At 51.0% G+C, this 27,245-nt stretch overlaps 1 protein-coding gene across 1 annotated transcript in view; it reads left to right on the top strand.

Annotated features, from left to right (window-relative positions):
- Window positions 1–345: 345 nt before the first annotated feature.
- Window positions 346–27,245, top strand: part of LOC149430743 (ganglioside-induced differentiation-associated protein 2-like) — a gene marked incomplete at its 3' end in the record, with an annotated part of 36,500 nt that continues 9,600 nt past the window's right edge. Inside the window, exons 1-4 of the mRNA XM_089666029.1 lie at window positions 346–444; window positions 5,287–5,510; window positions 8,584–8,723; window positions 11,536–11,689. Coding sequence (XP_089522155.1) covers window positions 5,332–5,510; window positions 8,584–8,723; window positions 11,536–11,689 — 473 coding nt within the window. The remainder of the gene's footprint in view (window positions 445–5,286; window positions 5,511–8,583; window positions 8,724–11,535; window positions 11,690–27,245) is intronic.

A 27,245-nucleotide genomic window follows, 5' to 3' on the forward strand; every position in this document is an offset into this window, starting at 1 on the left:
GGGGGTACTCCAGGTAGAGAGGTCAGAGGGGGCAGTGGTGGATACACAGAGTCATCCTGGGGGGGGGGGGGGGGGTGAGTATTCCCGGACACGTCTCCGGGGCAGTATTGGGGGACAGAGACCCCTACGGCAGACATTCTGAGGACCGATCCGGATGTGCCCCGCTCTATCGGCGGAGATGGGAAGTTCTCTTAGTTCCGGTGTTCATCTCCCGGTACTCACCCTCAGCTCTCCGGTAGACACGTGCTCTTTGGGCGGAGCTCAGTGGACAGGTCGCGCAAGCGCTCTCCACCGTGCTCGTGCGAAGACCCCGCCCCGAACCTCGATTAGACCACTCCCACCCCTCCCAGTGTCCCGCCCACTCAACACAGGAGACTTCCGGGCAGCGGTCACCTGATTCAAACCAACCGAGAGAGCTGGGGGGCGATGAGGAGGAGAACGGAGGTGAGGAGGCCGGGAGGGGGGACAATTATACACCGACACCCCCATACTGCATACACCCCTCCCCTTCTGCTGTATACTGATCCCCCAATATATACACCCCTCCCCCACTGCTATATACTGACCCCCAATATATACACCCCTCCCCCACTGCTATATACTGACCCCCAATATATATATACCCCTCCCCCACTGCTATATACTGACCCCCAATATATACACCCCTCCCCCACTGCTATATACTGACCCCCCAATATATACACTCCTCCCCCACTGCTATATACTGACCCCCCAATATATACACTCCTCCCCTACTGCTATATACTGACCACCCCAATATATATATACCCCTCCCCCACTGCTATATACTGACCCCCCAATATATATATATACCCCTCCCCCACTGCTATATACTGACCCCCAATATATATATATACCCCTCCCCCACTGCTATATACTGACCCCCCAATATATATATACCCCTCCCCCACTGCTATATACTGACCCCCCAATATATACACTCCTCCCCTACTGCTATATACTGACCCCCAAAATATACACTCCTCCCCTACTGCTATATACTGACCCCCCAATATATATAACCCTCCCCCACTGCTATATACTGACCCCCAATATATATATATACCCCTCCCCCACTGCTATATACTGACCCCCAATATATATATATACCCCTCCCCCACTGCTATATACTGACCACCCCAATATAAACATCCCTCCCCCACTGCTATATACTGACCCCCAATATATACACTCCTCCCCCACTGCTATATACTGACCCCCAATATAAACATCCCTCCCCCACTGCTATATACTGACCCCCAATATATACACTCCTCCCCCACTGCTATATACTGACCCCCAATATAAACATCCCTCCCCTACTGCTATATACTGACCCCCAATATATATATATATATACCCCTCCCCCACTGCTATATACTGACCCCCAATATATACACTCCTCCCCTACTGCTATATACTGACCCCCCAATATATATATACCCCTCCCCCATTGCTATATTCTGACCCCCAATATATATATACCCCTCCCCCATTGCTATATACTGACCCCCAATATATATACTCCTCCCCCATTGCTATATACTGACCCCCCAATATAAACATCCCTCCCCCACTGCTATATACTGACCCCCAATATATACACCCCTCCCCTACTGCTATATACTGACCCCCCAATATATATATACCCCTCCCCCACTGCTGCTCAATTGGGGGAAGCCCATTGTTCGTAGGTGAGAGGGGAGGCTGCTGGTACAAGTACTGGGGGAGGGGAAGGTGCTGCAGAGACACTTGTGACCGCAGGTGACAATGGAGAGCTAGGGGGAGGGGTGACCGGGTCACATTTCCTGAATGACCGGCCACACCCAGAAGTGAGCCCCCCCTCCCCCTCACATTTGTGTAAATATTTGATTCTCTCTTTCCATGTGACAACACTGAAGAAATGACACTTTGCTACAATGTGACGTAGTCAGTGTACAGCTTGTATAACATGGAAATTTGCTGTCCCCTCAAAATAACTCAACACACCGCCATTAATGTCTAAACATCCGGCAACAGAAGTGAGTCCACCCCTAAGTGACAAGGTCCAACTTGGGCCCAAAGTGTCAATATTTGGTGTGGCCGCCATTATTTTCCAGCACTGCCTTAACCCTCTTGGGCATGGAGGTCACCAGAGCTTCACAGGTTGCCACTGGAGTCCTCTTCCACTCCTCCATGACGTCATCACGGAGCTGGTGGATGTTAGAGACCTTGTGCTCCTCCACCTTCCGTTTGAGGATGCCCCACAGATGGTCAATGGGGTTTATGTTCCACTTTTGAGTGCAACTCTAGCTTGACCCATCAGCAGGACCGGTATCTGCTCCTTTGTGCAAGGAGGAGCAGGAGGAGCCCTGCCAGAGCCCTACAAAATGACCTCCAGCAGGCCACTGGTGTGAATGTCTCTGACCAATCAGAAACAGACTTCATGAGGGTGGCCTGAGGGCCCGACGTCCTCTAGTGGGCCCTGTGCTCACTGCCCGGCACCTGGCGCAGGGGGTCCTGGGTTCCTCCTGGCGCAGGAGGTCCTGGGTTCCTCCTGGCGCAGGGGGTCCTGGGTTCCTCCTGGCGCAGGGGGTCCTGGGTTCCTCCTGGCGCAGGGGGTCCTGGGTTCCTCCTGGCGCAGGGGGTCCTGGGTTCCTCCTGGCGCAGGGGGTCCTGGGTTCCTCCTGGCGCGGTGGCTCCTGGGTTCCTCCTGGCGCGGTGGCTCCTGGGTTCCTCCTGGCGCGGTGGCTCCTGGGTTCCTCCTGGCGCGGTGGCTCCTGGGTTCCTCCTGGTGCGGGGGCTCCTGGGTTCCTCCTGGTGCGGGGGCTCCTGGGTTCCTCCTGGTGCGGTGGCTCCTGGGTTCCTCCTGGTGCGGTGGGTCCTGGGTTCCTCCTGGTGCGGTGGCTCCTGGGTTCCTCCTGGTGCGGTGGCTCCTGGGTTCCTCCTGGTGCGGTGGCTCCTGGGTTCCTCCTGGTGCGGTGGGTCCTGGGTTCCTCCTGGTGCGGTGGCTCCTGGGTTCCTCCTGGTGCGGTGGCTCCTGGGTTCCTCCTGGTGCGGTGGCTCCTGGGTTCCTCCTGGTGCGGTGGCTCCTGGGTTCCTCCTGGTGCGGTGGCTCCTGGGTTCCTCCTGGTGCGGTGGCTCCTGGGTTCCTCCTGGTGCGGTGGGTCCTGGGTTCCTCCTGGTGCGGTGGGTCCTGGGTTCCTCCTGGTGCGGCGGGTCCTGGGTTCCTCCTGGTGCGGCGGCTCCTGGGTTCCTCCTGGTGCGGCGGCTCCTGGGTTCCTCCTGGTGCGGCGGCTCCTGGGTTCCTCCTGGTGCGGCGGCTCCTGGGTTCCTCCTGGTGCGGCGGCTCCTGGGTTCCTCCTGGTGCGGCGGCTCCTGGGTTCCTCCTGGTGCAGGGGGTCCTGGGTTCCTCCTGGTGCAGGGGGTCCTGGGTTCCTCCTGGTGCAGGGGGTCCTGGGTTCATGTGACCACCTGGAACTAAGTGATGAAACCCGGAAGACCTATGTTGGAGATACAGGAGGCAGTGATCGGGGTGCCTGTTCCTTGCATTAGTCATCCTTCTGGTGACGGGTGTCTGGAGGTTGATGGTCACCAGGAACGTGATGTGTGACTCTGGAGTTCCTGTTTTTAATTCGATAGAAATACAACCACGTGTGTGGGCTCTCCATCTCTATATGGATTGTGTTATAAAAGCCGATTCCAGACAAAACGTCAACAATTTCTTCGCCTTCCAGAAAGGTGCAGAACATTCGCTGTTCAATGTTTTTCTTCCAGCTGACATTCCCCAATTCCTGCCATCAGTACAACATAGCCAGAGATAAGCAAACTCCTATCTATCCTTCTGGTAGTCCCTAATCAGAGTTCCTGCAGAGGTGGGGGGGGGGGGGGGGTCCTTCAGTGTTTTCTGCCACAGATAAGTTACTGTTGCTAGCTATCTGTTAGAGGGGGATTTTCTGCTGACCACCAATGTAAGGGACATTCTTCCCACTGACCCCCAATGTAAGGGACATTCTTCCCACTGACCCCCAATGTAAGGGACATTCTTCCCACTGACCCCCCAATGTAAGGGACATTCTTCCCACTGACCCCCAATGTAAGGGACATTCTTCCCACTGACCCCCAATGTAAGGGACATTCTTCCCACTGACCACCAATGTAAGGGACATTCTTCCCACTGACCCCCAATGTAAGGGACATTCTTCCCACTGACCACCAATGTAAGGGACATTCTTCCCACTGACCCCCAATGTAAGGGACATTCTTCCCACTGACCCCACCAATGTAAGGGACATTCTTCCCACTGACCCCCAATGTAAGGGACATTCTTCCCACTGACCACCAATGTAAGGGACATTCTTCCCACTGACCCCCAATGTAAGGGACATTCTTCCCACTGACCCCCAATGTAAGGGACATTCTTCCCACTGACCCCCAATGTAAGGGACATTCTTCCCACTGACCCCCAATGTAAGGGACATTCTTCCCACTGACCCCCAATGTAAGGGACATTCTTCCCACTGACCCCCAATGTAAGGGACATTCTTCCCACTGACCACCAATGTAAGGGACATTCTTCCCACTGACCCCCAATGTAAGGGACATTCTTCCCACTGACCCCCAATGTAAGGGACATTCTTCCCACTGACCCCCAATGTAAGGGACATTCTTCCCACTGACCCCCAATGTAAGGGACATTCTTCCCACTGACCCCCAATGTAAGGGACATTCTTCCCACTGACCCCCAATGTAAGGGACATTCTTCCCACTGACCCCCAATGTAAGGGACATTCTTCCCACTGACCCCCAATGTAAGGGACATTCTTCCCACTGACCCCCAATGTAAGGGACATTCTTCCCACTGACCCCCAATGTAAGGGACATTCTTCCCACTGACCCCCAATGTAAGGGACATTCTTCCCACTGACCCCCAATGTAAGGAACATTCTTCCCACCGACCCCCAATGTAAGGGACATTCTTCCCACCGATCACCAATGTAAGGGACATTCTTCCCACTGACCCCCAATGTAAGGGACATTCTTCCCACTGACCCCCAATGTAAGGGACATTCTTCCCACTGACCCCCGCTGTGAGAAACCAGTACAGTTTTTATGTATTGTTTTTCTATTATGATTTCACACGGATATCCTTTGCCCTGTAGCTATAATAATAATCATTTGAGGTTCCCTGAGCCCCTTATATCTGTATTTTACAGCACTGCTGCAAATGTTGGTGCTCATTAATACAGTATACTCAGAACCTCTCAACCTTTGTATTCCTTCCAGGTATAGCAGAGGTGGCTCCATGCAGGCCCCGGTCTCTGGCACCCCATGGATCCTTTGGGTGCCCGATCGTGTTTCGTAGATGCGGATGCCCTTCCGTCCTGGGCGCAGGAGCCAGATGGGATTGATGTTCTCGATTCCCCTTTGTGCCACGAAGGCATTGCCGACAGCGGTGTCCGCTCACCGTTTCCCCACAGCGAGGATATCAATAACAAGGTGATATTATGGTGAGTGCCAGTAAGAGGTCTGGAGTGACGGTGAGTGACCAGCCATGGGTGGGGGGGGGGAGAGGATGGAAGATTTTCCACCAATTTCCTATTGGTTAATAAAATGGATCTGGTAGGTCCCCAAGGTCCTGAGCACCCCTCACCTGTCATGGTTCCACCAAGATCTTGAAAATCCAGTATCCTCGCACATGTGCACTGCAAACTCCATCTGTTGCTATGGATAAGTCTGTATTCCATTGGGATGAGTAGGGTGACAGAAGATGTCACATGACCAGCAGATCTGGAATTCCGGGCCGTTGTATCCTTTTGGCCCTCTTCAGTGCATATAGTTGGCAGATCTGGAATTTTGGGCCTTTGTATCCGTTTGGCCTTCTTCAATGGATATCGGCCATATGGAGTAGGCAGGGCCAAACTCGTAGTGAGCTTAAAGGAAAACTACAGAGAGAGATTTATTTTTTGATCTTGAAAAGCCCAGTTGCACCCTCTGACCTGAATCAGAGAAAAGTCAAAATTGAACGGGGGATGGAAGATTTTCCACCAACTTTCTATTGCTTAATATAATGGATCTGGTAGGTCCTCGAGGTTCTGAGCACCCCTCGCCTGTCATGGTTCCACCAAGATCTTGAATATCCTGTATCCTCACATGTGCACTGCAAACTCCATCCGTTGCTATGGACAAGTCTGTATTCCATTGGGATGAGTAGGGTGGCAGAAGATGTCACATGACCGGCAGACCTGGAATTCCGGGCCGTTGTATCCGTTTGGCCTTCTTCAGTGGATATTGTTGGCAGATCCGGAATTCTGGGCCTTTGTATCCGTTTGGCCTTCTTCAGTGGATTTTGTTGGCAGATCCGGAATTCTGGCCCATTGTGTCCATTTGGCCTTCTTCAGTGGATATCGGACGTATGGAGTAGGCAGGGCCAAACTCTTAGTGAGCCTAAAGGAAAACTTTGGAGAGAGATTTCTTTTTTGATCTTGAAAAGGCCAGTTGCACCCTCTGACCTGAAACCGAGAAAAGTCAAAATTCAACGGGGGTAGAGGATGGAAAATTTTCCACCAATTTCCTATTGCTTAATATAATGGATCTGGTAGGTCCTCGAGGTTCTGAGCACCCCTCGCCTGTCATGGTTCCACCAAGATCTTGAATATCCTGTATCCTCACATGTGCACTGCAAACTCCATCCGTTACTATGGACAAGTCTGTATTCCATTGGGATGAGTAGGGTGGCAGAAGATGTCACATGACCGGCAGATCTGGAATTCTGGCCCGCTGTATCCGTTTGGCTTTCTTCAGTGGATATTGTTGGCAGATCTGGAATTCTGGGCCGTTGTATCCGTTTGGCCTTCTTCAGTGGATATTGTCAGTAAACCTGGAATTCTGGGCCGTTGTGTCCATTTGGCCTTCTTCAGTGGATATCGGCTCTTAGTGAGCCTAAAGGAAAACTTTGGAGAGAGAGATTTCTTTTTTTGATCTTGAAAAGGCCAGTTGCACCCTCTGACCAGAAACAGAGAAAAGTCAAAATTCAACGGGGGTAGAGGATGGAAGATTTTCCACCAATTTCCTATTGCTTAATATAATGGACGTGGTAGGTCCTCGAGGTTCTGAGCACCCCTCGACTGTTATGGTTCCACCAAGATCTTGAATATCCTGTATCCTCACATGTGCACTGCAAACTCCATCCGTTGCTATGGACAAGTCTGTATTCCATTGGGATGGGTAGGGTGACAGAAGATGTCACATGACCGGCAGACCTGGAATTCCGGGCCGTTGTATCCGTTTGGCCTTCTTCAGTGGATATTGTTGGCAGATCTGGAATTCTGGGCCGTTGTATCCGTTTGGCCTTCTTCAGTGGATATTGTTGGCAGATCTGGAATTCTGGGCCGTTGTATCCGTTTGGCCTTCTTCAGTGGATATTGTTGGCAGATCTGGAATTCTGGGCCGTTGTATCCGTTTGGCCTTCTTCAGTGGATATTGTCAGTAGACCTGGAATTCTGGGCCGTTGTATCCATTTGGCCTTCTTCAGTGGATATTGTCAGTAGACCTGGAATTCCGGGCCGTTGTATTCGTTTGGCCTTCTTCAGTGGATATTGTCAGTAGACCTGGAATTCTGGGCCGTTGTATCCGTTTGGCCTTCTTCAGTGGATATTGGCAGATCTGGAATTCTGGGCCGTTGTATCCGTTTGGCCTTCTTCAGTGGATATTGTTGGCAGACCTGGAATTCTGGGCCGTTGTATCCGTTTGGCCTTCTTCAGTGGATATTGTCAGTAGACCTGGAATTCCGGGCCGTTGTATTCGTTTGGCCTTCTTCAGTGGATATTGTCAGTAGACCTGGAATTCCGGGCCGTTGTATTCGTTTGGCCTTCTTCAGTGGATATTGTCAGTAGACCTGGAATTCCGGGCCGTTGTATCCGTTTGGCCTTCTTCAGTGGATATTGTTGGCAGATCTGGAATTCTGGGCCGTTGTATCCGTTTGGCCTTCTTCAGTGGATATCGGCCGTATGGAGTAGGCAGGGCCAAACTCTTAGTGAACTTAAAGGAAAACTATGGAGAGATATATATTTTTTTTTTTTTCGTCTTGAAAAGGCCAGTTGCACCCTCTGACCTGAAACAGAGAAAAGTCAGAATTCCTGTCCTCCAGCCAGTTGATGAGTATTTTCAAGTCTGGGATCAGAGGTGACGGCTTCCATGTTTCTCCCCAGGTAATGTTTTACATGTGATATGTAGTAAGTTCGTAGGCAAATCGGTCACTTCTTGATTGGCGCACAATGGAGAATATACAGTTCATCATGCTAACGCGTTTCGGATACGTAAGGCTTTGGCCGAAACGCGTTAGTGTATCATGTATACTCCATTGTGTGCCAATCAGGATTCTTTGAGGAAGTGACCGAGTTTCCGGATATATTACTACATATCTTGACGTGAACGTTCTACCCTGAGCGCTCTCTGCTCCTATTTCTCCCATTGGCAGTAGAGCTTGGGTGAGTTTTTTTTTTTTTGATTTGTTTTTTTGGGGGGGTTTTTTCTTGTGAAATTTTTATCCCTGCCTCTGATGGCGCTATCTGTCTATTCCAGGACGGGTGACGTGGCGTTGCTGAACTGCACGGCTGTGGTCAACACCAGCAATGAGACCCTCACCGACAAGAACCCGGTGTCTGACAGCATCTTCCGGTACGCCGGGCCGGAGCTGCAGGAGGAGATGCGGAAGCTGAAAGGTGCGCCCCCTTCTGGTGTGTGTCTGCGGAACTCCTTTGAGTGACGAGAGGATGCAGACAGAATGTTCTATGAATGCAGAGCGAAGGAAGTTCTGCAGGATTTATACTGTCTGAAGTGTTCCCTCAATTGCTAAGCATACTATGTGGCCGGGAGAGGAGGGGGGGGGGGCTTTACTCTGCTGATTGTAAGTGTGGCAGCTTCCTGTCCTCAGACCATCTAATCTCTGATTCCAGGGTGTGTGTGTGGTGGCTGGGTGCGTGCGCGGCTGTTTTTTTTTGGGGGGGGGGGGTTTGTGTATTTTGTGTTTCTGTGCTTTTTTTTGTTTATGCTTTTTCTGTTTTGTGCTTTTTTTTGTTTTGTGCTTTTTTTTGTTTTGTGCTTTTTCTGTTTTGTGCTTTTTTTTGTTTTGTGCTTTTTTTTGTTTGTGCTTTTTTTTGTTTGTGCTTTTTCTGTTTTGTGCTTTTTTTTTGTTTTGTGCTTTTTCTGTTTTGTGCTTTTTCTGTTTTGTGCTTTTTTTTTGTTTTGTGCTTTTTCTGTTTTGTGCTTTTTTTTGTTTTGTGCTTTTTCTGTTTTGTGCTTTTTTTTGTTTTGTGCTTTTTCTGTTTTGTGCTTTTTTTCTGTTTTGTGCTTTTTTTTTGTTTTGTGCTTTTTTTTGTTTTGTGCTTTTTCTGTTTTGTGCTTTTTCTGTTTTGTGCTTTTTCTGTTTTGTGCTTTTTTTTGTTTTGTGCTTTTTCTGTTTTGTGCTTTTTCTGTTTTGTGCTTTTTTTTTTTGTTTTGTGCTTTTTCTGTTTTGTGCTTTTTCTGTTTTGTGCTTTTTTTTGTTTTGTGCTTTTTCTGTTTTGTGCTTTTTCTGTTTTGTGCTTTTTTTTTTGTTTTGTGCTTTTTCTGTTTTGTGCTTTTTCTGTTTTGTGCTTTTTCTGTTTTGTGCTTTTTTTTTTTTTTTTTTTTTTTTTTTTTTTTTTTTTTTCTTCTTTCTGTTTGTTTTTTTTTTTTTTTGGGGGGGGGGGTGTGTTTTTTTTTTTTTTCCTTAACAACACTTTTCAGGGGGGTCACATGGTCAGTGTGTGGTGTGACCTTCAGAGTAATCTAGGAATGTGACTGATCAGCTTTAAGCTTCTTAGTCGTCCTCCTGTTCCTGCACATTCAGCACCTTTTTTTTTTTTTTTTTTTCCTTTGATCACAGTTTCCTCACAACTTCTGCAACTTTATTCTTTTCTTTCTGCCCGCACTCTCCTCTTATTTTTTTTTTTCTGTTACTTGTACTCTTTCTAAATATATATATTATTTTGGCGCTCACACTTTCATTTTCCTATGTATCCCTCTCTGCTCTCCCTGCGCTCTCTTCTTGTATTCCTGACCCCTCTCTGCTCTCCCTGCGCTCTCTTCTTGTATTCCTGACCCCTCTCTGCTCTCCCTGCGCTCTCTCCTTGTATTCCTGACCCCTCTCTGCTCTCCCTGCGCTCTCTCCTTGTATTCCTGACCCCTCTCTGCACTCTCTTCTTGTATTCCTGACCCCTCTCTGCTCTTTCTGCGCTCTCTTCTTGTATTCCTGACCCCTCTCTGCTCTCCCTGCGCTCTCTCCTTGTATTCCTGACCCCTCTCTGCTCTCCCTGCGCTCTCTCCTTGTATTCCTGACCCCTCTCTGCACTCTCTTCTTGTATTCCTGACCCCTCTCTGCTCTTTCTGCGCTCTCTTCTTGTATTCCTGACCCCTCTCTGCTCTCCCTGCGCTCTCTTCTTGTATTCCTGACCCCTCTCTGCTCTCCCTGCGCTCTCTTCTTGTATTTCTGACCCCTCTCTGCTCTCCCTGCGCTCTCTTCTTGTATTCCTGACCCCTCTCTGCTCTCTTTGCGCTCTCTTCTTGTATTCCTGACCCCTCTCTGCTCTCCCTGCGCTCTCTTCTTGTATTCCTGACCCCTCTGTACTCTCCCTGCGCTCTCTCCTTGTATTCCTGACCCTTCTCTGCTCTCCCTGCGCTCTCTCCTTGTATTCCTGACCCCTCTGTACTCTCCCTGCGCTCTCTTCTTGTATTCCTGACCCCTCTCTGCTCTCCCTGCGCTCTCTCCTTGTATTCCTGACCCCTCTCTGCACTCTCTTCTTGTATTCCTGACCCCTCTCTGCGCTCTCTTCTTGTATTCCTGACCCCTCTCTGCTCTCCCTGCGCTCTCTTCTTGTATTTCTGACCCCTCTCTGCTCTCTTTGCGCTCTCTTCTTGTATTCCTGACCCCTCTCTGCTCTCCCTGCGCTCTCTCCTTGTATTCCTGACCCCTCTCTGCTCTCCCTGCGCTCTCTCCTTGTATTCCTGACCCCTCTGTACTCTCCCTGCGCTCTCTTCTTGTATTCCTGACCCCTCTCTGCTCTCCCTGCGCTCTCTTCTTGTATTTCTGACCCCTCTCTGCTCTCTTTGCGCTCTCTTCTTGTATTCCTGACCCCTCTCTGCTCTCCCTGCGCTCTCTCCTTGTATTCCTGACCCCTCTCTGCTCTCCCTGCGCTCTCTCCTTGTATTCCTGACCCCTCTGTACTCTCCCTGCGCTCTCTTCTTGTATTCCTGATCCCTCACTGCTCTGTCTTCTCATCACTCTTGGCATGCCTCCCCTGTCTCTGGTGGCCCCTCTCGGTCTTACCCCTCACATTTCCTGACCTGCATCTAGTCTCTCTTCTCCCTCCTACGCCCTCTGCTCTCTCTTTTGACCATCTGTGATGTCATCATCGCTCTTCCTGTCACAGGTCTCGTGTCTCTGATATCCTGTCCTCGGTGTCACTCTCTGTTGCCTGATCACTTTGCACTTTTGTCACCGTTGTGTCCCGGCAGGTTGCAGGACAGGCGAGGCTAAGCTCACAAAGGGTTTTAATTTGGCCGCCCGTTACATCATCCACACCGTGGGTCCTAAATACAAGAACAAGTACCGTACGGCGGCCGAGAGCTCTCTGTACAGCTGTTACCGGAACGTCCTCCAGCTGGCCAAGTAATCCTCTTCATTGTCCTGTGTTCTCTTCTCTAGATGTATGCAAAGGGATGTGGTCACTGCATAGGAAGCGGGTAACCGCATAGAACATAGTCATGGCCACAAATCTTGTCCCGTCCCCCGTCCCCCCCTCCTGGCATTTCTGTCCCATAACGCACCACTTCACCCAGAAAATTGTTGCAATGACAAATGTTTCGGCATTCTCATGTTTATTTCTTTGGTTTGTATCGGTGACACACAAAAATTGGAGAAACAAAAAGCCAAATCTGACCCATCCCACGCAGAACCCTGAAAATGGACTGGACGGAATTATTGGCACCCTCCATGTAATATTTGGTAGCACACCCCTCGGAAAAAAAATAACTGGAACCAATGGCTTCCTGGAACCATCAGTGGGTTTCTTCCACCTCTCTACTGGAATTTTGGGTCGCTCTTCTTCCTCCCAACGGCTCCGGGTCTCTCAGATTGGAAGGTTCCTTTTCCCAACTGCTGGTCTGAGATCTCTCCACAGGAGCTCTATGGATGGAGATCTGGAATCATTGCTGGCCAGTTCAGTCCTCTCCAGCGCTTTGTCTGAGACCATTTCTGGGGGCTTCCTGAGTGTCCTTTGGGTCATTGTCCTGCTGGAAGACCCGTGACCCCTGATGGAGACCCAACTTTCTTACACCGGGCCCTACATTGCACCCCAGAATTCTTTGGTAGTCTTCAGATTTCATAATCCCATCTACACGGCCAACACATCCAGTGCCTGAAGCAGCAAAGCAACCCCAAACCATCAGTGACCCCCCACCATGTGTGACTGGAGGGACTGTGACCCCCCCACCATGTGTGACTGGAGGGACTGGGTTCTTTTCTTTAAAGGCCTCATTGCTTTTCCTGTAAACAGTAGAATGATGGGCTTTACCAAAAAGCTGCCATTTTGTTTTGTCTGTCGATGGCACATTCTCCCAGAAGGATTTTGGCTTCCTCAGGTAAGGTTTGGCAAACTCCAATCTGGCTCTTTTCTGTTTCTGTGTCAGCAGTGGGGTCCTCCTGGGTCTCCTCCCATATTTCTGTGTCAGCAGTGGGGTCCTCCTGGGTCTCCCACCATATTTCTGTGTCAGCAGTGGGGTCCTCCTGGGTCTCCCACCATATTTCTGTGTCAGCGGTGGGGTCCTCCTGGGTCTCCCACCATATTTCTGGGTCAGCGGTGGGGTCCTCCTGGGTCTCCCACCATATTTCTGTGTCAGCAGTGGGGTCCTCCTGGGTCTCCTACCATATTTCTGTGTCAGCGGTGGGGTCCTTCTGGGTCTCCCACCATATTTCTGTGTCAGCAGTGGGGTCCTCCTGGGTCTCCCACCATATTTCTGTGTCAGCAGTGGGGTCCTCCTGGGTCTCCTCCCATATTTCTGTGTCGGCAGTTGGGTCCTCCTGGGTTCCTACCATATTTCTGTGTCGGCAGTTGGGTCCTCCTGGGTTCCTACCATATTTCTGTGTCAGCAGTGGGGTCCTCCTGGGTCTCCTCCCATATTTCTGTGTCAGCGGTGGGGTCCTCCTGGGTCTCCTACCATATTTCTGTGTCAGCGGTGGGGTCCTCCTGGGTCTCCTACCATATTTCTGTGTCAGCAGTGGGGTCCTCCTGGGTCTCCTCCCATATATCTGTGTCAGCAGTGGGGTCCTCCTGGGTCTCCTCCCATATATCTGTGTCAGCAGTGGGGTCCTCCTGGGTCTCCTACCATATTTCTGTGTCAGCGGTGGGGTCCTCCTGGGTCTCCCACCATATTTCTGTGTCAGCATTGGGGTCCTCCTGGATCTCCCACCATATTTCTGGGTCAGCGGTGGGGTCCTCCTGGGTCTCCCACCATATTTCTGTGTCAGCGGTGGGGTCCTCCTGGGTCTCCCACCATATTTCTGTGTCAGCGGTGGGGTCCTCCTGGGTCTCCTCCCATATTTCTGTGTCAGCAGTGGGGTCCTCCTGGGTCTCCTACCATATTTCTGTGTCAGCGGTGGGGTCCTCCTGGGTCTCCTCCCATATTTCTGTGTCGGCAGTTGGGTCCTCCTGGGTCTCCTACCATATTTCTGTGTCAGCAGTGGGGTCCTCCTGGGTCTCCTCCCATATTTCTGTGTCAGCAGTGGGGTCCTCCTGGGTCTCCTACCATATTTCTGTGTCAGCGGTGGGGTCCTCCTGGGTCTCCTACCATATTTCTGTGTCAGCAGTGGGGTCCTCCTTGGTCTCCTACCATATTTCTGTGTCAGCGGTGGGGTCCTCCTGGGTCTCCTCCCATATATCTGTGTCAGCGGTGGGGTCCTCCTGGGTCTCCTCCCATATATCTGTGTCAGCGGTGGGGTCCTCCTGGGTCTCCTACCATATTTCTGTGTCAGCAGTGGGGTCCTCCTGGGTCTCCTCCCATATGTCTGTGTCAGGGGTGGGGTCCTCCTGGGTCTCCTACCATAGCATCCCTTTTCATTCAGATGGTGACGTATAGTGCGAGGTGACACAGATGCGCCCTGTGCCTGAAGGTCAGCTTGAAATTGTCTGGAAGTTGATCGAAGTTCTTTAGCCACCATTCCAACAATCCTTTGTTGCAATCTTTCATCAATTTTTCTCTTTCATCCACGTCCAGGGAGTTAAGCTACAGTGCCATGGGCTGTAAACTTCCTGACAATGTTGCGCACAGTGGACACAGGAACATGAAGATCTCTGGAGATGGGCTTGTAACCTTGAGATGGTCCGTGCTTTTCCACCATTTTTGTTCTCCAATCCTCAGACAATTCTTTGCTGCCCTTCCTCTCCTCCATGCGGCCCACAGAGACACCCAACAGAAAGGTGGAGGTCATGTGTCACCATTGTCCCCGGTTGTCGGTGGGATTTCTATGTTGTCAGCTCCTGGTCATGGATACGGGGGAGTCTAATAACAAACTACAGGAACATCACAGACTTGGAATGCAATTATTTCTTACCATTTTGAGAAGGTGCCAATAATTTTGTCCGCTCCATTTTTGGGGGGTTTTGCATGGAATGGGTCAGATTTGGCTTTTTGTGTCACCGATACAAACCAAAGAAAGAAACACGAGAATGCAGAATTTGTCATGGAAACCGTTTTCTGGGTGAAGTGGTGGGTTATCTGATGGAAGGGGGTGGCAGGATTTTTGGCCATGACTGTAAAAGGCAGCAGTGCAGCGCCAAAAAAAAAAAATATATAACAAAAAGTAAAAAAATGTGCCGCACGTTTTTTAGGTTTTTATACCGCTTGTTTGTGTCGGCTGCTTTGTATCTTTCATCAGCGCGGATATTCATTTTATTTGACCTTTTTATAATAAAAAGTCAAAGCTCTCTACAGCATTCCATCACATTTCACAGCTTTGCATTGTATTAGAAAATCCTTTTCGTATGACTTTTACGCCAGCCGGTGCGGGATGGTGAAGCCTCGCTGTAGGTGAGAGGAGGAGCCGGGCAGCGTTACACGGGTTGACGTCAGTGTGTTCGAAGCAGTTAATAAAACACGGGAAAAAAAATCCATGCAATAATTGCGAGCGAAAGTCAAGCAGCTAGCACCAAAATTCTTGATATCACGCCCATCAGAACAAAAAAAATCAGTACAGCGCTAAAAAAAAAAATAAAAATAATAAAAATTTAAAAAAATTATAATAAAAATAAAAAACTAAAATAAAAATAAAAAATAATAAAAATAAAATATATGTGTATGTATGTACAGTTGCAAGAAAAAGTATGTGACCCCCTTGGGATTACGTTGAGATTTGCATGAATTGGGCATAAAATGTGCTCTGAACGTCATCTAAGTCACAACAATAGAAGAACACAGTCTGCTGAACATAATACTACACAAACATTAGATGTTGCCATGGTTTAATTGCACATAACATGTAAACATTCACAGTGCAGGGAGGAAAAAGTATGTGAGGCTCTAGCTTAATGACTTCTCCCAGAGCTAATTGGAGCCAGGAGTGAGCCAACCTTGACTCCAATCAGTGGGATGATATTGGATGTGTTGCTGACAGCTGTCCTGCCCTTAAAAAACACACACCTGTTTTGGGTTTACTGGTTTCAAGAAGCACTGTCTGATGTGAAACCATGCCTCGCAGAAAAGAGCTCTCAGAAGACCTACGATCAAGAATTGTGGACTTGCATGAAGCTGGAAAGGGTTACAAAAGTATCTCCTTGAGCCTTGATGTTCCTGTGTCCACGGTAAGACAGACTGTCTACAAATGGAGAAAGTTTAGCACTGTTGCTACTCTCCCTAGGCGTGGTCATCCTGTAAAAATGACTGCAAGAGCACAGCGCAGAATGCTGCATGAGGTAAAGACGAATCCCAGAGTGTCAGCTAAAGACCTACAGAAATCTCTGGCACATGATAACATTTTTGTTGACACATCTACAATAAGGAAAACATTAAACAAGAATGGAGTACATGGGAGGACACCACGGAGGAAGCCACTGCTGTCCAAAAAGAATATTGCAGCACGTTTGAAGTTTGCAAAAGAGCACCTGGATGTTCCACAGCACTACTGGCAGAATATACTGTGGACAGATGACACCAAGATTGAGTTGTTTGGGAAGAACACACAACACTATGTGTGGAGAAAAAAAGGCCCAGCACACCAACATCAAAACCTCATCCCCACTGTGAAACATGGCGGAGGGAGCATCATGGTTTGGGGCTGCTTTGCTGCCTCAGGGCTGGACGGATTGTTGTCATTGATGGGAAAATGAATTCCAGAGTTTATCAAGACATTTTGCAGGAAAACGTACGACCATCTGTCCGCCAACTGAAGCTCCGCAGAGGATGGGTGATGCAACAGGACAATGACCCAAAGCATACAAGTAATTCAACAAAACAATGGCTGCAACAGCACAGAATACGCCTTCTGGAGTGGCCCAGTCAGAGTCCTGACCTCAACCTGATTGAAATGCTGTGGCATGACCTTAAGAGAGCGATTCACACCAGACATCCCAAGAATATTGCTACACTGAAACAGTTTTGTGAAGAGGAGTGGTCCAAAATGACTCCAGATCGTTGTGCAGGTCTGATCTGCAACTACAGGAAACGTTTGGTTGAGGTTATTGCTGCCAAAGGAGGGTCAACCTCATTAAGTCCAAAGGTTCACATACTTTTTCCTCCCTGCACTGTGAATGTTTACATGTTATGTGCAATTAAACCACGGCAACGTCTAATGTTTGTGTAGTATTATGTTCAGCAGACTGTGTTCTTCTATTGTTGTGACTTAGATGACGTTCAGAGCACATTTTATGCCCAATTCATGCAAAACTCCACGTAATCCCAAGGGGTTCACATACTTTTTCTTGCAACTGTATGTATGTGTATAATATATATATATATTTTTTTTAATTTTAATTTTTATTATTATTAAAAAAAAAAAATATATATATATATATATATATATATATATATATAAAATAAAAAGTGAAATTCTTGATATCAAGCCCATCAGAACAAAAAAATCCAACAGAACAGCGCTAAAAAAAAAAAAATACAAATAATAATAATTAAAATAAAAATATGTGAAACCTATACAGCATACAATCATATATCCAACATTAGCGGAACGTAATAATACTGCGCCCATTACACCAAGCAGTGCCGGGTTGCGTACTTCGCTCCAAGACTCCTGGTACAATCTGTGATCAATCCCCGCGCATGCGCAAAGTCCATGAAAACAAATCTGCCGCGTTGTGCAACACTCTCCCTCCAGGACTGGCAGGAGGACTCGGTGGAGACAGAGATAAACACAAGCTGTTACCAGACATCCCCGGCATTCCCTTGTAAGTCCTCCTGCACACCGGATGGAGGTTTTTACAGCGGCTGTTTTTGACTTTTGACTTTTTTTTTTTTTTTTTTTTTTTACAGCCCCCCCAGCATGTTATCCTTTGTGTCCATACACACATAGACTGGAATCAATGTTTTTCTTTTTTTTGGCTAGGGCGTTTTTTCCTGGAGAAAAAACCCAGGACTAGTGGGTTTCTAGAGGAGGTTTTCAGCTGGACGCTTTTCTCCCCCAACCCCCCCCCCCTTCCAGTCCGGACGCTTCCCCCCCCCCCCTTCCAGTCCGGACGCTTCCCCCCCCCCTTCCGGTCCGGACGCTTCCCCCCCCCCCTTCCGGTCCGGACGCTTCCCCCCCCCCCCCCCTTCCGGTCCGGACGCTTTCCCCCCCCCCCCCTTCCGGGCCGGACGCTTTCCCCCCCCCCCCCTTCCGGTCCGGACGCTTCCCCCCCCCCCTTCCGGTCCGGACGCTTCCCCCCCCCCCTTCCGGTCCGGACGCTTCCCCCCCCCCCTTCCGGTCCGGACGCTTCCCCCCCCCCCTTCCGGTCCGGACGCTCCCCCCCCCCCCCCCCCCCCCCCCTCCGGTCCGGACGCTTCCCCCCTCCCCCCCCTTCCGGTCCGGACGCTTCCCCCCTCCCCCCCCTTCCGGTCCGGACGCTTTCCCCCCCCCTTCCGGTCCGGACGCTTTCCCCCCCCCTTTCCGGTCCGGACGCTTTCCCCCCCCCCTTTCCGGTCCGGACGCTTTCCCCCCCCTTTCCGGTCCGGACGCTTTCCCCCCCCCTTTCCGGTCCGGACGCTTTCCCCCCCCTTTCCGGTCCGGACGCTTTCCCCCCCCCCTTTCCGGTCCGGACGCTTTCCCCCCCCCCTTTCCGGTCCGGACGCTTCCCCCCCCCCTTTCCGGTCCGGACGCTTCCCCCCCCCCTTTCCGGTCCGGACGCTTTCCCCCCCCCTTTCCGGTCCGGACGCTTTCCCCCCCCCCCTTTCCGGTCCGGACGCTTTCCCCCCCCCCCCTTTCCGGTCCGGACGCTTTCCCCCCCCCTTTCCGGTCCGGACGCTTTCCCCCCCCCCTTTCCGGTCCGGACGCTTTCCCCCCCCCCCTTTCCGGTCCGGACGCTTTCCCCCCCCCCTTTCCGGTCCGGACGCTTTCCCCCCCCCCTTTCCGGTCCGGACGCTTTCCCCCCCCCCTTTCCGGTCCGGACGCTTTCCCCCCCCCCTTTCCGGTCCGGACGCTTTCCCCCCCCCCTTTCCGGTCCGGACGCTTTCCCCCCCCCCTTTCCGGTCCGGACGCTTTCCCCCCCCCCTTTCCGGTCCGGACGCTTTCCCCCCCCCTTTCCGGTCCGGACGCTTTCCCCCCCCCTTTCCGGTCCGGACGCTTTCCCCCCCCCCTTTCCGGTCCGGACGCTTTCCCCCCCCCTTTCCGGTCCGGACGCTTCCCCGGCCAATTTTCAGCTTTCAGCGCTGTCACACTTTGAATGACAATTGCGCGGTCATGCAACACTGTACCCATATGAATTTTTTAGCATTTTTTTTGAGACAGATAAAGCTTTTTTTTTTTGGTATTTATTCACCGCTGGGATTTTTATTTATTTTGCTATATAAATGAAAAAATCCAAAAATTTTGAAAAAAAAGTGTTTTTCTTATAAAATTTAGCAAATAAATAATATTTCATCATAAATCTCGGCAAAAATGTATTCAGTTATCTTTTTAGTAAAAAAAAAAAAACCCAAATTAGTTTTTAACCAAAAATTATAATTTAAAAAAAAAATATTTTTTTTTTTACATTTTTATTTAATTTTTTTTTTTTTTTACATTTTTATTTAATTTTTTTTTTATTTGTTTTTTTTTTGTTTTTTTTTACATACAGTCACCCTAGCAGTGCAGTGTCACCATGGTGACACTGTACTACTTGGGGGTGATGAAGAATTTTTTTTTTCTACACTGATTGCTTTTACACCCATAAAGGCTGTAAAAGCAATCATTTCTCCTTCTCTCTTGTGGCATTCTTGCAGCCATTAAGAAATACAGTGTGAGCTGTGATTGGTCACAGCTTGTCACATGGTACAAGGCTGTTGTGAATAGCCCTGTACCATGTGATCTCTGATCATTTACAGATTTCACACGTAGTAAGCAATGATGTCAGAAGTGACATCTTGCTTACTACTCTTCATGTGATCACTGATTGGCCAATCAGTGATCACATCATCGGGACCTCACACAGAGGTCCCGTACGATGATCGGTGTTCCTCTGTGTGTCCGGAGGACACAGCGGGCACCGGATCGCGATGCTGCGCGCTCCCAGCTCAATACAGGTGCCGTATTGTGTGACATGCCATGTGTCTCAGAAGACTGCTGTGGGGGGAGGGGAAGCAAACTTTTGTTTCCAATCGCCTAGGTGGTCAGAGCGGAGGTGGGGAGCTTGTACCTGGCTAAATCTGGTACCTGCTCCCCAAAGGGGTCAATCCGTAACGGGGAGCCGGGGGTGAGTGCTTAATGTGGAGCTTCCCCTTTTTTGGTAGAGCTCCGCTTTGTCGTTAATGATGAGCGACCGCTTCTTGGAGCATTGGACAATTAAGCTGAAGGGCAGCACGGTGTATCATTGGGGCAGCGCGGTGTATCATTGGGCAGCGTGGTGTATCATTGGGGCAGCACGGTGTATCATTGGGGCAGCGCGGTGTATCATTGGGGCAGCGCGGTGTATCATTGGGGCGGCGCGGTGTATCATTGGGGCGGCGCGGTGTATCATTGGGGCGGTGCGGTGTATCATTGGGGCGGTGCGGTGTATCATTGGGGCGGCGCGGTGTATCATTGGGGCGGCGCGGTGTATCATTGGGGCGGCGCGGTGTATCATTGGGGCGGCGCGGTGTATCATTGGGGCGGCGCGGTGTATCATTGGGGCAGCGCGGTGTATCATTGGGCAGCACGGTGTATCATTGGGCAGCACGGTGTATCATTGGGGCGACGCGGTGTATCATTGGGCAGCGCGGTGTATCATTGGGCCGGCGCGGTGTATCATTGGGGCGGCGCGGTGTATCATTGGGGCGGCGCGGTGTATCATTGGGGCGGCGCGGTGTATCATTGGGGCGGCGCGGTGTATCATTGGGGCAGCGCGGTGTATCATTGGGGCAGCGCGGTGTATCATTGGGGCGGCGCGGTGTATCATTGGGCAGCGCGGTGTATCATTGGGGCGGCGCGGTGTATCATTGGGGCGGCGCGGTGTATCATTGGGCAGCGCGGTGTATCATTGGGGCGGCGCGGTGTATCATTGGGGCGGCGCGGTGTATCATTGGGGCGGCGCGGTGTATCATTGGGGCGGCGCGGTGTATCATTGGGCAGCACAGTGGATAAATGGTTAGCACTTCCGCCTGGCAGTACTCGGGTTATTGGTTTAAATCCCAACCACGGCACCACCTGCCTGGAGTTTGCATGTTCTCCCTGTGCCTGCGTGGGTTTCCTCCGGGTACTCCAGTTTCCTCCCACACTCCAACAGACATGCTGGTAAGTTAATTGGATCCTGCCTTTTTTTGTTTTGTTTTTGCTGGTGTCTAGTGATCTGGTTTCACATGGGGTTATGGCTGCTCATTAGGAGTGCCATGGATGGTCTGGTAAGGAGCTCGCAGTTACCTCTTTGCTGAGTCCTCCTGCCAGTCCTGGAGGGAGAGTGTTGCACAACGCGGCAGATTTGTTTTCATGGACTTTGCGCATGCGCGGGGATTGATCACAGATTGTACCAGGAGTCTTGGAGCGAAGTACGCAACCCGGCACTGCTTGGTGTAATGGGCGCAGTATTATTACGTTCCGCTAATGTTGGTTATATGATTGTATGCTGTGTAGGTTTCACTTTATATATATTTTTTTTTTATTTTTTTTTTTAATTTTTATTTTAATTTGTATTTTAATTATTCTTATTATTATTATTGTATTTATTTATTTTTTTAGCGCTGTTCTGTTGGATTTTTTTGTTTTGATGGGCGTGATATCAAGAATTTTGGTGCTAGCTGCTTGAATTTCGCTCGTAATTATTACATTGATTTTTTTTTTTTTATTACCTGCTTAGAACTCACTGATAATACTACCCGGCTCATCCTCTCCTACAGTAAAGCTGTGTTTGGGAATGTGAGACAAAGCATAGGTGGAATACAGGTTCACTCTGAGTTGACTGGTGACCGTTTCCTGCAGCAGTTTGTGTCTCTGCCCCTCCCACAATGGGGAGATTTCCCCCAGTAGGTGTCTCTGCCCCTCCCACAATGGGGAGATTTCCCCCAGTAGGTGTCTCTGCCCCTCCCACAATGGAGAGATTTCCCCCAGTAGTTGTGTCTCTGCCCCTCCCACAATGGGGAGATTTCCCTGCAGCAGTTTGTGTCTCTGCCCCTCCCACAATGGGGAGATTTCCCCCAGTAGTTGTGTCTCTGCCCCTCCCACAATGGGGAGATTTCCCCCAGTAGTTGTGTCTCTGCCCCTCCCACAATGGGGAGATTTCCTGCAGTAGTTGTGTCTCTGCCCCTCCCACAATGGGGAGATTTCCCTGCAGTAGTTTGTGTCTCTGCCCCTCCCACAATGGGGAGATTTCCCTGCAGTAGTTTGTGTCTCTGCCCCTCCCACAATGGGGAGATTTCCCCCAGTAGGTGTCTCTGCCCCTCCCACAATGGGGAGATTTCCCCCAGTAGGTGTCTCTGCCCCTCCCACAATGGAGAGATTTCCCCCAGTAGTTGTGTCTCTGCCCCTCCCACAATGGGGAGATTTCCCTGCAGCAGTTTGTGTCTCTGCCCCTCCCACAATGGGGAGATTTCCCCCAGTAGTTGTGTCTCTGCCCCTCCCACAATGGGGAGATTTCCCCCAGTAGTTGTGTCTCTGCCCCTCCCACAATGGGGAGATTTCCTGCAGTAGTTGTGTCTCTGCCCCTCCCACAATGGGGAGATTTCCCTGCAGTAGTTTGTGTCTCTGCCCCTCCCACAATGGGGAGATTTCCCTGCAGTAGTTTGTGTCTCTGCCCCTCCCACAATCGGGAGATTTCCCCCAGTAGGTGTCTCTGCCCCTCCCACAATGGGGAGATTTCCCCCAGTAGTTGTGTCTCTGCCCCTCCCACAATGGGGAGATTTCCTGCAGTAGTTGTGTCTCTGCCCCTCCCACAATGGGGAGATTTCCTCGCAGTAGTTGGTGTCTCTGCCCCTCCTACAATTGGGACATTTCCCTGCAGTAGTTTGTGTCTCTGCCCCTCCCACAATCGGGAGATTTCCCTGCAGCAGTTTGTGTCTCTGCCCCTCCCACAATGGGGAGATTTCCCTCAGTAGTTGTGTCTCTGCCCCTCCCACAATGGGGAGATTTCCCTGCAGTAGTTTGTGTCTCTGCCCCTCCCACAATGGGGAGAATCCCCTCAGTAGTTTGTGTCTCTGCCCTTCCCACAATGGGGAGATTTCCCTGCAGCAGTTTGTGTCTCTGCCCCTCCCACAATGGGGAGATTTCCCCCAGTAGTTGTGTCTCTGCCCCTCCCACAATGGGGAGATTTCCTCGCAGTAGTTGGTGTCTCTGCCCCTCCCACAATGGGGAGATTTCCCTGCAGTAGTTTGTGTCTCTGCCCCTCCCACAATTGGGACATTTCCCTGCAGTAGTTTGTGTCTCTGCCCCTCCCACAATGGGGAGATATCTCTGCAGTAGTTTCTCTGCCCCTCCCACAATGGGGAGATTTCCTTTCAGTAGTTGGTGTCTCTGTGATCTATGAGGAAAGTTGTCACGATCGTTCGGTTTCACATTGGAAATATCTATTAATTCTGGTGAGGAGACGCCCCCATTTGTATCCCCGACCAATCATTGCTCCTTCATTTACCGAATATCGGTGCAAAACCACTTGGAAGTTGTGGTTACCCCTGCAGATGCCCCTCCCCCACCCTTTCCCCTATCATTTAGCAGATTTCTGGCTCCCAGGTGTCTGTCATACAGGTAACAAGCTGAGATTAGAAGCAGTCTCTTAAAGGGAGTGCTGCTAATCTCATTGTGTTACCTGTATAAAAGACACCTGTCCACAGGAGCCATCAAACCATCAGATTCCAAACTCTCCACCATGGCAAAGACCAAAGAGCTGTCCAAGGATGTCAGGGACAAGATGGTAGACCTACACAAGGCTGGACTGGGCTACCAAACTATGGCCAAGCAGCTTGGTGAGAAGGTGACAACAGTTGGTGCAATCATTCACAAATGGAAGAAACACAAAACAAGTGTCAGTCTCCCTAGGTCTGGTGCCCCATGCAAGATCTCACCTCGTGGAGTGTCAATGATCATGAGAACAGTGAGGAATCATCCCAGAACTACATGTGAGGATCTTGTCAATGATCTCCAGGCAGCTGGGACCGCAGTCACCAAGAAAACAATTGGTAACACACTACGCCGACAAGGACTGAAATCCTGCAGTGCCCCCGCACGGTCCCTCTGCTCAAGAAAGCCCATGTCCAGGCCCGTCTGAAGTCTGCCACTGAACATCTGAATGATGCAGAGGAGGACTGGTGGGAAGTGTTGTGGTCAGAGGAGACCAAAATCCAGCTCTTTGGCATCAACTCAACTTGCCGTGTTTGGAGGAGGAGGAATGCTGCCTATGACCCCAAGAACACCATCCCAACTGTGAAACATGGTGGTGGAAACATTCTGCTTTGGGGGTGTTTTTCTGCTAAGGGGACTGGACAACTGCACTGCATCAAAGGGACGATGGACGGGGCAATGTACCCTCAAATCTTGGGTGAGAACCTTCTTCCCTCAGCCAGGGCATTGAAAATGGGTGGTGGATGGATGTTCCAGCATGACAATGACCCAAAACACACGGCCAAGGCAACAAAGGAGCGGCTCAAGAAGAAGCAAATTAAGGTCCTGGAGTGGCCTAGCCAGTCTCCAAACCATAATCCGATTGAAAATCTGTGGAGGAGCTGAAAGTTCGAGTTGCCAAACGTCATCCACCAAACCTTAATGACTTGGAGAGGATCTGCCAAGAGGAGTGGGCCAAAATCCCTCCTGAGATGTGTGCAAACCTGGGGGCCAACTCCAGGAAACGTCTGACCTCTGTGATTGCCAAGAAGGGATTGGCCACCAAGTACTAAGTCATGTTTTGTGAAGGGGATCCAATCCTTCTTTCCCTCATGAACATGCAGATCCGTCATCATTTGTTAGACGCATTTCTGCTGAATTTGTTGTTGTATTCTGTCTCTCAGTGTTACACCGAACATTCCATTGTTAGACCGATCATTTCTGTGTGAGGGGCGAACATTCCATTGTTAGACCGATCATTTCTGTGTGAGGGGCGAACATTCCATTGTTAGACCGATCATTTCTGTGTGAGGGGCGAACATTCCATTGTTAGACCGATCATTTCTGTGTGAGGGGCGAACATTCCATTGTTAGACCGATCATTTCTGTGTGAGGGGTGAACATTCCATTGTTAGACCGATCATTTCTGTGTGAGGGGCGAACATTCCATTGTTAGACCGATCGTTTCTGTGTGAGGGGCGAACATTCCATTGTTAGACTGATCGTTTCTGTGTGAGGGGCGAACATTCCATTGTTAGACCGATCATTTCTGTGTGAGGGGCGAACATTCCATTGTTAGACCGATCGTTTCTGTGTGAGGGGCGAACATTCAACATCAGCCGGGGAGCAAATACGCATTTCCTTTATTGTATGTATATTTTTTTTTCTCTGCAGACATCTGGGAGGTGATGGGTTATGATGGTTGTTCCTTCCTAATTAGAGGTGCATGGACACTGTAGACTCACATTCGGGCTCTCGGGGGTTGACTATTGCACCATGTAGAACGCATGACTGTTAAGGGTTCTTCATTATTGCACATGAGACTTGGGAGGAGGGAGTGGAGGGAGCTGATCCCGTCTCATCAGAGGTATAGAGCTAGCTGGGCAGATCAGGTTGGTGTTGGGTGATGCCGGGCTGGCGCTGGGTGATGACACGCTAGTGCTGGGTGATGCCGGGCTGGCCCAGGTGCTGGGTGATGCCGGGCTGGCCCTGGTGCTGGGTGATGCCGGGCTGGCGCTGGGTGATGCCGGGCTGGCGCTGGGTGATGCCGGGCTGGCGCTGGGTGATGCCGGGCTGGCGCTGGTTGATGCCGGGCTGGCGCTGGTTGATGCTGGCCCTGGTGCTGGTTGATGCCGGGCTGGCGCTGTCTGATGCCAGGGAGGGCTTTGCGTGTTCCTGGCAGGCACATACACAGCCCATAGAGGAGGATGGAGGGGAGCGGCTGGGTGTAATCGGCACAAAGTAAATACATCCTCCGGTGTCTTTTCACAGAGTTATTCCCATGTTTTAAATCCACCCCCCTCCCCCCTCCAGGGGTTCTCTGGCTGGCACCCTGCAGTGCGTTGGTCATGTGCTCCCTGGGACCGCGTGTGATCTGCAGTTATCTCCAACATCCTGTTAAAAGCAGAACTTCATCTAGTAAAGGAAGCTGAAATAACCGATCTTCCCTTAGAGATCGTCCGGAGGCCGAGTCATCGATGTGCATTGCTCAATGGTTACAGAGGGAGCTGCATCACTGTGCAGGCGATGCTTAGGACAGCTTGTAATCTACCAGAACTGGAACCTGAACTTCAGCCTCCCCTTCAGCCTTGCACAGGTGTACCGGCTCCTCCCGTTCAGTCTTGCACAGGTGTACCGGCTCCTCCCCTTCAGTCTTGCACAGGTGTAGCGGCTCCTCCCCTTCAGTCTTGCACAGGTGTAGCGGCTCCTCCCCTCCAGTCTTGCACAGGTGTAGCGGCTCCTCCCCTTCAGTCTTGCGCGGGTGTAGCGGCTCCTCCCTTTCAGTCTTGCGCGGGTGTAGCGGCTCCTCCCCTTCAGTCTTGCGCGGGCGTAGCGGCTCCTCCCCTTCAGTCTTGCGCGGGCGTAGCGGCTCCTCCCCTTCAGTCTTGCGCGGGCGTAGCGGCTCCTCCCCTTCAGTCTTGCGCGGGCGTAGCGGCTCCTCCCCTTCAGTCTTGCGCGGGCGTAGCGGCTCCTCCCCTTCAGTCTTGCGCGGGCGTAGCGGCTCCTCCCCTTCAGCCTTGCGCGGGCGTAGCGGCTCCTCCCCTTCAGCCTTGCGCGGGCGTAGCGGCTCCTCCCCTTCAGCCTTGCGCGGGCGTAGCGGCTCCTCCCCTTCAGCCTTGCGCGGGCGTAGCGGCTCCTCCCCTTCAGCCTTGCGCGGGCGTAGCGGCTCCTCCCCTTCAGCCTTGCGCGGGCGTAGCGGCTCCTCCCCTTCAGCCTTGCGCGGGCGTAGCGGCTCCTCCCCTTCAGCCTTGCGCGGGCGTAGCGGCTCCTCCCCTTCAGCCTTGCGCGGGCGTAGCGGCTCCTCCCCTTCAGCCTTGCGCGGGCGTAGCGGCTCCTCCCCTTCAGCCTTGCGCGGGCGTAGCGGCTCCTCCCCCTCAGCCTTGCGCAGGCGTAGAGGCTCCTCCCCCTCAGTCTTGTGCAGGTGTGCCGGCTCTGATTTCACTGCACATTGTGAGCTTCTCACAATGTGCATTACAAGCTGCAGCAAGTCAGAGCTCCGCCTCATTTCCTGGCAGGAGGATGTCCAGCATCATCTAGCTCCCCAGCCTGACTTTCCCCGCCCTTTCAATTCATTGGATGTCAGTTCTTTAAGTCATGAAGGCTCATCATGTGGGTGGCCTGCATTGTGGCTCGGAATGCCCTCCAAGATGGCATCCACCCATCAAGGCATTTGCATAACTCCTCCCAAGAACCAGCCCACTGTTTGCATTTTGCTGTTCATTTTTAGTGGCCTCCCAACACGCATACATGAAGTCAATTAAAACACGCC

The sequence above is a fragment of the Staurois parvus genome, unplaced genomic scaffold (assembly GCF_062004578.1).
Source record: "Staurois parvus isolate SC_StPar_1 unplaced genomic scaffold, SC_StPar_1.0 ptg002478l, whole genome shotgun sequence".
Lineage (NCBI taxonomy): Eukaryota > Metazoa > Chordata > Amphibia > Anura > Ranidae > Staurois > Staurois parvus.